Raw genomic sequence first — 12,547 nt, 5'->3', positions numbered from 1 at the left:
TAGTTGGTTTAACCCTATAAGACAATTTCAACACCTAAAAGTTTTCAACTTAGAGGAGAAAAACTCCATAACTTTTAACTTAAATGAGTAACACCTCCACTTGTTTAAGATTCATCTTCAAGTTTATTTAAACCAATAAAGTATAAAACTCCCACATATTTAAAAAAATATATAAAAATTACTTAAATCAATATTTAAATGCACCTATCTTAATTTATTATTTCTTGTCTTCTCAAATCTGTAATCTAATCACAGAAAAATAATTATCAATACTAAAAATTGTAAAAACAAAAAAACAAACTTCTAAAAATAAAGTTGTATAATGAATAAAAACATAATTATCCACTTAATATAAACTTACTTTTTAAGCTTAAAATAAATTAATCTTATATATGGAACTTGCTCATGCCACAAATTACATAAATAAATTATTTATCAAATAATTTTAATCTACAAACAAATCTTGTAATGTACTCAACAATTAAATCAGATTAAGAAATTTGAAAATAAAAGTAGCAAACAAGAAAAGACACTGTAGTCCACATGCAAACCCCATCAAAGGAAAGTCCATTCTGGTCATTTCCTTACAGTAAAAAACAATCGGTAGACACGATCGTGAGAAATGTCTGAAAGAGAATCTCTGCAAACATAACCGCAATGTTTTTATGTTTTTCTTTTCTCTCAAATATCATCTTCTTCCGGAACATTTACCTAGGTCATGACAGTTCAGAAAAAAATTAAGATTAGTTTCAAAATTTATAATTTAATCTAAAAATATAATTTAATATGAAATTAGCTCTTAATCATTGTTTTTTAACAACAAAATAATTTCATAAAACTTAATTATTATGGCAATCATGATATTTTCACATATTAGAAACTAAACTAGTTTTGTTGAAGTAGTACAACTTTGCACATCTACAGTACAAAAAATGACTATTTACTTTAAATTATGTCTAATAAGTTAAAAAATATTATTCGAAATCATAATTTTTAGTAATTATAATTTTTACAAATAAATAAAATTTATTTTTCTCTTCTTCTATCCACATTATAAAGGTCTCTTCCTCACTCACACACTCACTCACAGAAATCCATCACTTTCACACCCACCTTTGTCACTCTCCATCTATCACAGTACCATCACCCTTTTCTTCTTCTTCCTCCTCTTCAATGGAAATCAAACAAGAACTGTTGAAGTTCAGGTACCAAATCGGAGGCGCACTCCTGGTGTGTCTCGCGATCTTCTCTTTCCTCTTCCTGGCACCCAGGTTCCTCAACCTCTTGGCCTATTTCTGGCCTCTTCTTCTCTCCACCGCGCTCTTCCTCCTCCTCGTTCTCTTCTTCGGCAAAACCCAAACTTCCTCGGACTCTTCCATTCCCAAACCGGCCGAGGAGCTCCTCCACTATGTCGCCGGCCACCACTCCGATCTACCGCTCGAGACTCACAAGTCCGATTAGAAGCGCAAATGAGAGAAAATGTCTGTTCTTGTAAGAATCAAACCCTCAATTTATTTGCTTTCAATTTGAGTGCTTTTCAAAATAATTTTCTTCTTACAATGACCACACACTTTCATATCGGTAATTCTTTGTTTTTTTTAATCTTTTTATGGGTATGATCTTGCCTTTGCCGAATTGTTGTTGGAAGGATCTGTCTTGCATTAAAGATAATCTTTTAAGATTCAATAAATTTACTCTACATGTGAGTTTGTGATTTGATTGAATGAAAGGATGATATAATTTTTTTTTTCTCAATTATTGTTATCTGTTTTCAACTTTACTTTTTGTTATTATTGTTTACTTTCTTTACATAGATGAATTGAATGTCTGTTTGTTTTTGTGTGTGATGTAAGAGTAATGTAATTTTTCTTTTGTTTTAGTTCATATGGGTGATGATTTTTTAATTTTTTGAAATTTTTTGGTAAAAGATGTTATTTGTTTGATGAAAAACATGCATGGCAAATCGGAGATAAAAAAAAATCTATGCAAAATTTTTGTAAAGATTAATTTCATATTTGGTTGGATGAAAGAAAAATAAAAGTTAGAAAAGTTGTCTTTTTTTTTTCTTTGCTTACAGAGAAAGTAAAAGATAGAAACAAATGACTTTTAAAAATAAAATAAAAAATCATATTTTTTAACTGAGATTTCAAAATTTATCTTCTATATTTTTTATCCACAAAACAGGTCCTAAATCATTCTGGGACATGTGAAGAAGACTGATGTATGCATGCATGTTTTTTTTTTATCAGAAATAAGTTATGAATGTATATGCATGTGTGATTTTGGAATAATTTTTAATCTTGATGATTTATTCACATGATTCAATGTTTTTAGGATTTTAATTAAATGGGTATCTTGCATAGATTTTGAGTTAATGGAGATGGGAATGTTCAGGGACTGGGACTACCATAATGTATGTGACTGAGGGAGAAAATATTTTTAAGTATGTTTGACAATCAAAAGAATAATTGATAGAATGATTGTTTATATAAAAAGTTTATTTTTCTTGAATTGAACTGAACTGTGTTCAATCTTCAAGGGCATTGCTTAGGTCAATGATGAGTCATCATTGACAGGGTTACCTGCAAAATATATATATATATGACAGTGTCGGTAATTCCTTGTCTATTCTTTCATAAACACTAAGTTGAAATATTTTGTATTTTATAAATTGTTCCGTTGTATCAGTAACTTTAGATCAATGATTTGAAAACCTTATGACTTTTATGTCTGTGTTGGTGTTGGTATGGTGGTTCAAAATCTAAGTTATGATTAAAATACATGCAGAGAAGTACTTGGCCCATGTGCCATCCATGTTGGCAGCACAGTGCTAGAGTCATGTGCTTAGTACTCTATTTTATGAAGATGAAAATTTGAATTTGAATGTTGAAGATGTAAATTAATTAGATATAGTTTGTTGTGATGTGTTTGTAGGTGATTAATTGTGAAGAGAAGATGGTGATAGCATAGTATAGCATAGCATAGAGCAGAGTAGATCACAGATATGATATAACTGAGGATGCTGCTCAACTATAGACAAAGGAATTAAAAGACTAAATTAGTTTGTCAGCAGAGTTGTATTGTGAACTACTTTACCTTTCTTTGTAATGGCTATAAATGCTGCTCAACCATGAATAGTAGCAGTACATATTTTCTCTCAACTTCTCCTACCTGTAAGGCTTCTTTTAACTTTTAAATCTAATAAATTGGTAGGTTTAAATTTATTCAACTGAGTTATGTCATCTTTATTTTCTCCACTCTTCCTTTGTAATGGCTGTGTAATGGCTGTGAATGGTGCTCATCTTCGACCATAAAACACTTACAGTCATTATGTGTAGACAGAAGGAAAGAAAATAGAAAAGAAAAAGAGAAACTAGATAAAAGTTAACTTTCTCTTCAACGGGTTTTTTTACCTGAATGGTACAATTTTTTGAGGTATATTACGCAGATTTATAAGTTTTTACTGAAAATGTAGAAGTGGTATTCATTTTTCTAAAGCTGTTAGTCATCCACACGATTTGGGCTTTGAAAATTTCACTAAAGAAGTCGTGTTTATTGAGAATGACTCTATTTTTTATATTTCATTTGATTATGACAATTTTAGTGTATAAAAATTATACAAAATTTATGTATAAGTATAAAGATTTATGTGTATTTTTTTTATACAAAATCGTTATATTGTGTGATAACTTTAATATTTTTTTTTATAAAATTATATTTTATTTTGCTTAAAACAATAAATTTGTGTTAAAAAATTGTTTGTGGCGTAAATTACAAATATTTTATTGTTTAATATTTTATTGTTTTCATATGATATGAGTGTGTCAATAATAAAAAAAAAATTAAGTTTTATTGTAAAATGACATTAGATTTAGAGTTTAGATTCATTCTAAAATGACATTAGATTTAGGAGTTTAGTATTCGTGTAGGATGTAGCCTTCAGGATTTATGCACGGTACAATTTAGGATTTTGGGACGGTTTAGGATTTACTGTTTAGGGTTTAGGATTTAGGATTTAGGTTTAGATTTAGGATTTGGATTTATGATTTAGGGTTTTAGGATTTAAAATTTATGATTATGTATAAATTTTTAGATTATGTAATAATATCAATATTAATGAAATTATAGATTATATAATATATAAAAATAATAGTACATGTATTTATATTTAAAAATACATTAAATTCAAATAAATATCAATATTAAATATAGCTAATTAATATAAGATTATATAAATATTTGATGAAATAAACATTATAAAGCATGATAGTCTACTATTTGAATGAACAATTTTTCCTGTGACTTTCATTTTCATTGCGATAGTAAGAACCCCTAAGTCCTCCATAAAACTTTAACCTTAAATTCTAAACTCAAACCCTAAATTCAAATCCAAAACCTACGTGTCATTTTACAGTATTTTCATTCTAGAACCTATATTTTATATTTTAATTATTGACACACATATGACATATGTAAAACAATAAAATATTTATAATTAATGCCACCACTAATTTTTAACACAAATTTGTTGTTTTTAAACAATAAAAAATATAATTTTATGAAAATTGGAAATATATTTCAACTGAAGTCGTCGCAGGATATGATGATGACTTCTGTTTACACAAATTACAAAGAAGTCTTAATAGTCATGCAAACTTATATGTACTTTTTCAACACTGAAGTTATTATACCTATAACGACTTCAGTCGAAATATAAAAAAAATCATTTAGTGTTAGTTAAAGTTAATCAAAATTGTGTTTAATGAGCACAATTTTTCAGTGAAATTTTCAAAACAAAAGTCCTGTGGGGTGCTAACGACTTTAGTGTAATTTTTTTTAATTGAGGTGAAATTATCCCTGTGTATGTGACTTCAAAACAATGAAGTTGCGCTTTATAAGCACGACTTGTCCATTTTGGTAAAAAGTTATAAATCAACCAATTCTTATAATATACCCAAAAAATTGCACCATTGATGTAAAAGATCTCTCTTCACCTTGTTTCCACCTTTCCAAACTTGACAAGAAGTTTAGTAACTTTTATAAAGTAATTAATGGTAGGTCTAAATGTACTCACTTTAATTAAAATCTTTTATTAGAATGTGAATTTAAGTCTAACTCACCATCACAAAATCAGCTTGAAAGATGAGAATTCTCACTTATATATTATCAATTGGTTTTATCTCTAGATAATATAAGATCTCCAACATGTTTTTAAATAGTCTGATGGTCCAATAATTAAGGACACGATATGTTGAACAAACCTTATTCGGATCAACTATGATAGTAAAAAGTAAGTTTAAACTTCGTTATCATAAAATTGAATAATAAGATATATTAATTGGTTTTATATTTATTCTTTCACTTTGGAAGATAGGAAAGTAGAGGCTATAACGACTAGCTAAATGTCTTTATATCTATAATCGATTAAATTTTGTTTCCTCTTGTTCTTATCTAAAAAGGATTAGACAAAAATCATAGTAAAAAATCATAGTGCTCAAAGCTTTGAATATTGAAACCAATCTCCTTTAACCTCTGGTGTCTATCCAAAAAGTTTCTCGATCATTTAACTTATCACCACAATCAGGGTTGTCACTAAATACAAGCAAAACAACAAAATTGGTAGAACTTGATCATCTTTTTTACTTGGTAGAAATTGGAAATTTTCTTTTTTACCATGAGCAACATGTTTTTTTACCTTTTAGGAATCGGAATCAGTGTTGTAATTTTTTTCACATACATTCATGCAGTTAGCATATTTTAGCCATAGATGAAGTTTGGACAACTGAGATCTTGTGTTTTTGAAGTCTGCTTAATTGGGATAAAATACAAGTCATCAGTTTTTCATTTAAGGGTTTCAACCTGCATAAAGCATAAATGCATGGAAAAGACAATTGCAGGAAATCCAGATCCATGATTGGTCAATGTTTGATATATAACTACTTATGTTCAGGTTTAGTCTTCTTAAAAAGTATGAATGGAAAATTTTGATGATCTTTATATGAAATAGTTAGGGTTGAGAAACCACAGAAACTTTCCAAATGAGGGAATTGTGATTGGCTTGCCATTCAGCTTTATAAATAGATGGAAGAGGAACAATTAAAATAGGAAGTTAAACAATAATAGATGCAATCTGAGGTGAAGTAATGGAAATAGAAAGTGGTTAATAAAAGTTATATAATCAAATATTTGTAGGAGTGAGTTGATTACAACTTATCATTAATATTATCTTGCAGATCTAGTATGTTGTACATACTCCCTTTATACTCTTTTAATGCTCCAAACTGCATGGAATACATGCCTACCAAAATGGACTGAAATTCATGGAACTCTGGTGTGCATTCATCATTGAAATGAAATATGCAAACTACTGTAACAACTTGATGTACATATAATTAATGTTTTGGTCTGATTGAGATGTTTGAGCAAGTGTTGAGTCAGAAATTGACTATGTGTACCATATTGATAAACTTCAAGCTCTTCAAACTCATGTACGACATGTGAATTGTTTGACTAATCTTTGTCTCTTTGAGCTTATAAGTAATGAATTTAGCAGCTTTTCAGCGATATAGAAACTTACCCGAAACAATATAAAACCATATAATCACTTACAACATAAAATGCCAAGATTTTGAAAGAATGTTCAACTAACCCACACTTTCATGTCATGATCTTCTGTCTACAAATCTAAATTTGTTTCTTGCGAGTAAAAACTTATTTGATAATGACCTTTTTTACAATTTTGGGTTTTTGTGTATCTTGGGCCTTAAGCCCATTTTAATATTTTTGGTCACATGTGATTTTATGTTAGGTATTTATCTCCCTTTTTGCTTTGTTTTCTCTGTAATATAGATAATAAAATTTTATGTTATTCTATTTTTGTTCATCATCTTCTTCATCTTGTTATCTTGTTTTCATTTTTATTTATCCATGGGTGACAATATGGTATGAGAGTAGGTCAACTCGTTCTCTTCCCTAAGCTTCTTCCTTTTTTTTTTCAGTATGAATTACAGTGACATGGATCTCTTAAAAAATCCATCAAGTTCATTTTATCTTCATTTGGGAGAAAACTCAAGAATGATTCTTGTTAGCCCTCCTTTAAATGATACGAACTATCATTCTTGGAGTAGAAGAGCACTCTTATTTAAAAATAAACTAAAATTCATCAATGGAGAAATCACTGGACCAAAAAATACTGGAATGCTTACTGCAAAACCATCCTACACCCCTTATGAAGAAGTCAAAGCATATTTTTTTAATAAAACACTTCTACCCATGAACCAAATATGCATATAAGGTTTATTGGACGACTTCTCTACTTCACCAACACAAAAACATATGTTTTGTTGTTCATCTCTTAAGTCGATTCACACAATCTCCTTGAGTTCAACACCATAAAGATGCTCATCACATTCTGATGTATATAAAAATTGCACCATCATAAGGAATTTTATTTTCTTTTGGGTCCAATCTACAACTTCAAGATTTTAGTGATTCTGATTGGATTACATACGGATGGAAATCAAGTAGAGGAAGCCCAAGCCCATGAAACCCAAGCCCAAGAGGGGGCCTAAGCCCAAAGAATCACCAGGAGCATGGCTAGAGCATTGGGTCAAAAGCATCATTTGATGACTCTTCTTGTAATTACTCTTGTATAGTTTAGGAGGTGTGGATATTAAATAAAGAGTGTGAACATACAAAATAAAGTCACATTGTCCATGTGACTTAGGGGGATGGTGTAGGAGTATTATAGGAGGTGCTAAAATAAGGAAATTGGTCACACCTTACTCATGACTAGCTAGGCGTCAAATTTCATGTGCATTTGGAAGGGAATTCTGAATTTGATTAGCTTTTCATTTCAGCACCTCTAAGACTATACATAGAGGTGCTTGCTCATTGTAAACACAAGTTGAAAGTTGAATTTTAAGTAAAGAAACTCTACTCAATTTGAGAGATAGCTTTGTGAGATTTGATCTCCTTTCTAGTCTTATCTTGTGTGCTTTTGGAGGACTACAAGTGGCAGCAATCACACACTCATCTTGGAGCTTTCACCACCAAGTGGCGTGTTCCTCTCCAACTCCATCTCATCCGAGCTTCATCCAATTAAGTTCTTTCTCCTTTCATATCCATTTCCATGTTCTAGCAATTTCCAATCGGTAACTTAGTTTCCTTTACTTTGTTCTTCAATTTCCACCATTTATTCTTGTTCCTATGTGTTGTTCTTAGATTCTATTCGGTGCAGTTTGTTCCATTGTTGATTTCAATCGGTAGAATTCATTCCTTGTTAAATTTTGTTCAGTTTAAGCTAATTCTATGTTTTAATTGTGTTTCTATTTGTGTTCATGTGTTGTTCTTGCTTTCATTTCCAATTCCACCCTATATTTGTGTGTAAGGACATGGCACTCATGATTCTTATGAGTTTGACTCTTCATTTGAATGGTATTGTCCTCCATTGAATTGTCCTTAAGCCTCCTTAATGTGTTGTTTTTTGTCTAGTGTCAATCCAACTCATATCACATACCAAAACACTTGACATTTTATCATTGGCTTTTATATTTCAAAGATTCCTTGATATCATGGAAGTAAAACAGAAACATAGTATTGTGTCACACTCCTCTTCAAAAGTAGAGTTTTGTGTCCTTACAACCATTGTTTGTGAAATTTAATGGTTGTCTTATCTTCTATAATCTATAAATTCCTACTATCATCGTCGATCTTTATTGTAATAACCAAGTCATGATATACATTACATAAAATCCAAATTTTCATAGAACAAAGCATATTAATATAGATTGTCATGTTTTAAAAGAAATATTACAAAACAACATTTTTACTTTTTATACATATTCACTAAAGTTCTTAATGATGCCAGGTATGTCAATAAATTTGGACTGACAAATACATCCTCTCCAATTTGAAGGTGAATATTACACTTTTGAGGTTTTTTTTTAATCTTAGATCTTAAGTCCATTTCATTTTTCTTTTATTTAGAAAAGATAATAAATAAAATTTTATATTAGTGTTTCTCTTCATATGCATGGGTGGCAAAAACCTTGTGTCCAGATTTTAAAATTTCAGTAGGACCAACTTTTTTGGCCCATGTCTGTAACTTTAACTACTTCCTGTTTCTCAACCAACCATTCAGTTACAAGCTATGGCTTGAGTTCTAAATTAATCAGAGAAAGTTAGAAGAAGTTAGTGAAAACTGTGACTTTTTCAAAGTGCTCGAACTAAAACCATTCTTTTTCACCAAAAAAATAATAGTATCAACAATAAGAAGAAAAATGTTAATAATATTCTCTTTTAACATTGTTTAGAAAATATTTTCTTTAAATTTGAACTAAGAGAAACTATTTAAAAGATTATTATTACTGAAAATTTAGTTAACAGCTTTCGGAACTTAACATGGATTGTAGAATTGATGTTAAATAGGAAATAATTGAAAGTGTAAAATTTCGACATTGATTTAGTAATTGAAATTACTTTTTATATTACTTCTTCTTGTAATTGATGTTGAAAGTAGTATTTTTTTTCTCTTATTATGTTTGATGTTTGAAAACATTCTATATAGGTTAAAGCATAATCGATGTTGAGAGTCATTAATTTTAACATTTTCCACATCAATTAAAGCAATATCTGCTTCTTGTATTTAGAGGATGTTTATCTAAAACATAAAATTTCATTTAATTTTTGTATGCGCATAGTTATAGTTCCACACACATAAAAAAAAAACTTATTATATATCCTTGAATAAAAATGGTAGTTGTTACAATATTTGAAAAGAAATACGAAATGTTCTAAATATTTATAAGTTCTATAATTTTTCATTTTTATTAGTGATACATCACTTTTGTCCTTTTGATAGTAAGTGGCTGAGGATCTCTAAATATTTGTAACATTTGTATAAATAATATTATATATAAACCTAATTAGATTATTAGTGTGAACACAATATACCACTAAAAAAATTATTAAATAATAATTAATTTAAAGATAAAAAATAATTAATCATTATATTGACTAAGTTAGATAATATTTTATAAATTAAAAAATTATTGGTATCTAAAGTAGTTTCTATTATTAATAAAAAAATTACAAAGTAGCTTTTAAATTGATATTTAATATTAGTTACTAAAGTTTTAGCTACTAACTAGATTCTAAATTAATCTTTAATTGAATTAGTGACTAATTTATAATCTAAAGTAATTAGTAGTTAATGATATTCAAAATTAGTTATTTATTTTATTCATGTTCTCAATAAATTCCTAGTCTTATGGGTTCCCTATTTTCTAGGATTAGTTGCTTTTGAATTTCTTTGTAACTTGCCATGAAAAGTGGTTTTTTCTGTTTTGCTTCAGTACATGTAAAAGGCTATAAAATGCCTAATGTTCATTTCAATTGGTAGTGAATTCAATTCCCTTCCAATTTTACGTGTTATTTCATTTTAGTTCCTACATTTGGTATCAGAGTTCACTCCGAATCAGGCCCTTTGTAGAGCTCTGATACCAAATGTAGGAACTAAAATGAAATAACAAGTAAAATTGGAAGGGAATTGAATTCACTACCAATTGAAATGAACATTAGGCATTTTATAGTCTTTTACACGTACTGAAGCAAAACAGAAAAACCACTTTTCATGGCAAGTTACAAGGAAATTCACAAGCAACTAATCCTAGAAAATAGGGAACCCATAAGGAGCTAACGAATCTACCGAAAGGAGTCAAGCCAATTAGAGTTAAGTGGGTTTTCAAAACCAAACTCAACGAAAGTGGAGAGGTAGAAAAGCCCAAAGCAAGACTGGTGGCAAAAGGATATGCACAACGATATGGAATCGATTACATGGAAGTTTTTGCACTAGTGGCCAAACTTGATACAACACGTCTAATTCTTGCACTTGCAGCTCAATATGAATGTGAAATATTTCAAAGAGTGCATTCCTTCATGGAAAACTTGAAGAAGAGGTTTTTATTGAACAACCATAATGGTTTATCAAAAAGGGAAAAGAAGACAAGGTTTACCGATTGAAGAAGGCATTGTATGGCCTTAAACAGGCGCCAAGGGCTTGGTACAGCAAAATAGAAGCTTATTTTATACGTGAAGGGTTTGAAAAATGTTCCAGTGAACACACCTTATTTACCAAGAAAGAAGGAGGTAACATACTTATTGTTAGTCTTTATGTAGATGATCTCATCTTTACTGGAGGCAATAAGAGTATGTGTGATAAATTCAAAAGCTCAATGATGAGAGAATTTGATATGTCTGACTTGGGAATGATGAGATACTTTTTGGGAATTGAAGTTTTACAGAATGAAGCTGGAATATTTATTTGCCAAAGAAGATATGCTCGAGAAATCCTAGAAAGATTCGGCATGGGGAGCAGCAATTCCGTGAAGAATCCTATCATTCCCGGAACAAGACTATCAAAAGATGAGGCAGGAGATGGAATAGATACCACCGTGTTTAAACAAGCAGTTGGAAGTCTCATGTACCTCACAGCCACTCGACCAGATCTAATGTATGGAGTAAGCTTGATTAGTAGGTTCATGGCAAATCCAAAGTCAGGAAGAGCACATCAGGTTTTGCTTTCATTATGGGGTCCGGAGCAATTTCATGGGCTTCGAAAAAGCAACCAGTAGTGAGCCTATCAACTACAAAAGCTGAATACATTGTTGTTGCACTTTGTGCTTGTCAATGTATTTGGCTTAGGAGAATATTGGAGCAACTTGGAATTGAAGAAAAAGGAAGCACGAAAATTAATTGTGACAACAACTCTACAATTCAGCTGTCTTTCATGGACGAAGCAAGCACATTAGAGTAAGATTTCATTTTCTCCGAGACTTGGTAAATGACGGAGCTGTGAAGCTAAGTTTTTGTAGCTCTGAAGAACAGATTGCTGACATAATGACAAAGCCTCTCAAATTGGAGCAATTTGTGAAGCTCCGTGGAATGCTTGGAGTAATTGATGCAGCTGAAATTTAAGCTCAATGAAGATGCATTAGCTTAAGGAGGGAATGATAGTCAAAATTAGTTATTTATTTTATTCACGTTCTCAATAAATCCCTAGTCTTATGGGTTCCCTATTTTCTAGGATTAGTTGCTTTTGAATTTCCTTGTAACTTGTCATGAAAAGTGGTTTTTCTGTATAAAAGGCTATAAAATGCCTAATGTTCATTTCAATTGGTAGTGAATTCAATTCTCTTCCAATTTTACGTGTTATTTCATTTTAGTTCCTACAGTTCAATCTTGATAACTAATATTAGATAGAAACTATTTTATAAACTTTTGTTATTAATAAAAACTATTTTAAACATCAATAATTTTTTAATTTATAAATAATATTTTATTTATTCAGTATAATAACTAAATATTTTTTTACCGATAAATTATTTACTATTTAATGATTTTTTTATAGTATATTATATTTATTAATATAACTAAAGATGGAAACATTATGTGTTTAGACTATGAGTAACTTTTCATTATGTGTTGTAATAACTTTGATGCATTAACTGAAATTAAACTTTATTATAATTCAAAAGCAAGTATTTAA

At 29.8% G+C, this 12,547-nt stretch overlaps 1 protein-coding gene across 4 annotated transcripts; it reads left to right on the top strand.

Moving 5' to 3' along the window:
* Nucleotides 1-1,056: 1,056 nt before the first annotated feature.
* LOC150027300 (uncharacterized) lies at nucleotides 1,057-3,229 on the top strand. 4 transcript variants are annotated; one of them, XM_090304012.1, is made up of 2 exons: nucleotides 1,057-1,491; nucleotides 2,935-3,229. In XM_090304012.1, the coding sequence occupies exon 1, from the start codon at nucleotides 1,174-1,176 to the stop codon at nucleotides 1,459-1,461; it is 288 nt and encodes a 95-aa protein (XP_090160138.1). In that variant the 5' UTR covers nucleotides 1,057-1,173; the 3' UTR covers nucleotides 1,462-1,491; nucleotides 2,935-3,229. The 4 variants fall into 4 exon arrangements, with proteins under 4 accessions (XP_090160138.1, XP_090160141.1, XP_090160139.1 ...); XM_090304015.1 differs by having other exon boundaries at nucleotides 1,070-1,481; XM_090304013.1 differs by having other exon boundaries at nucleotides 1,070-1,491; nucleotides 2,914-3,229.
* The last annotated feature ends 9,318 nt before the right edge of the window (nucleotides 3,230-12,547 follow it).

The sequence above is a fragment of the Phaseolus vulgaris genome, chromosome 6 (genome assembly GCF_051622355.1).
Source record: "Phaseolus vulgaris cultivar YP4 chromosome 6, ASM5162235v1, whole genome shotgun sequence".
NCBI lineage: Eukaryota > Viridiplantae > Streptophyta > Magnoliopsida > Fabales > Fabaceae > Phaseolus > Phaseolus vulgaris.
This window is presented reverse-complemented; position numbering and strand designations above follow the sequence as displayed.

What these genes read in the sequence shown, in the direction of transcription:
- LOC150027300 (XM_090304012.1), top strand. Translation starts at nt 1,174, where the DNA reads ATGGAAATCAAACAAGAACTGTTGAAGTTCAGGTACCAAATCGGAGGC.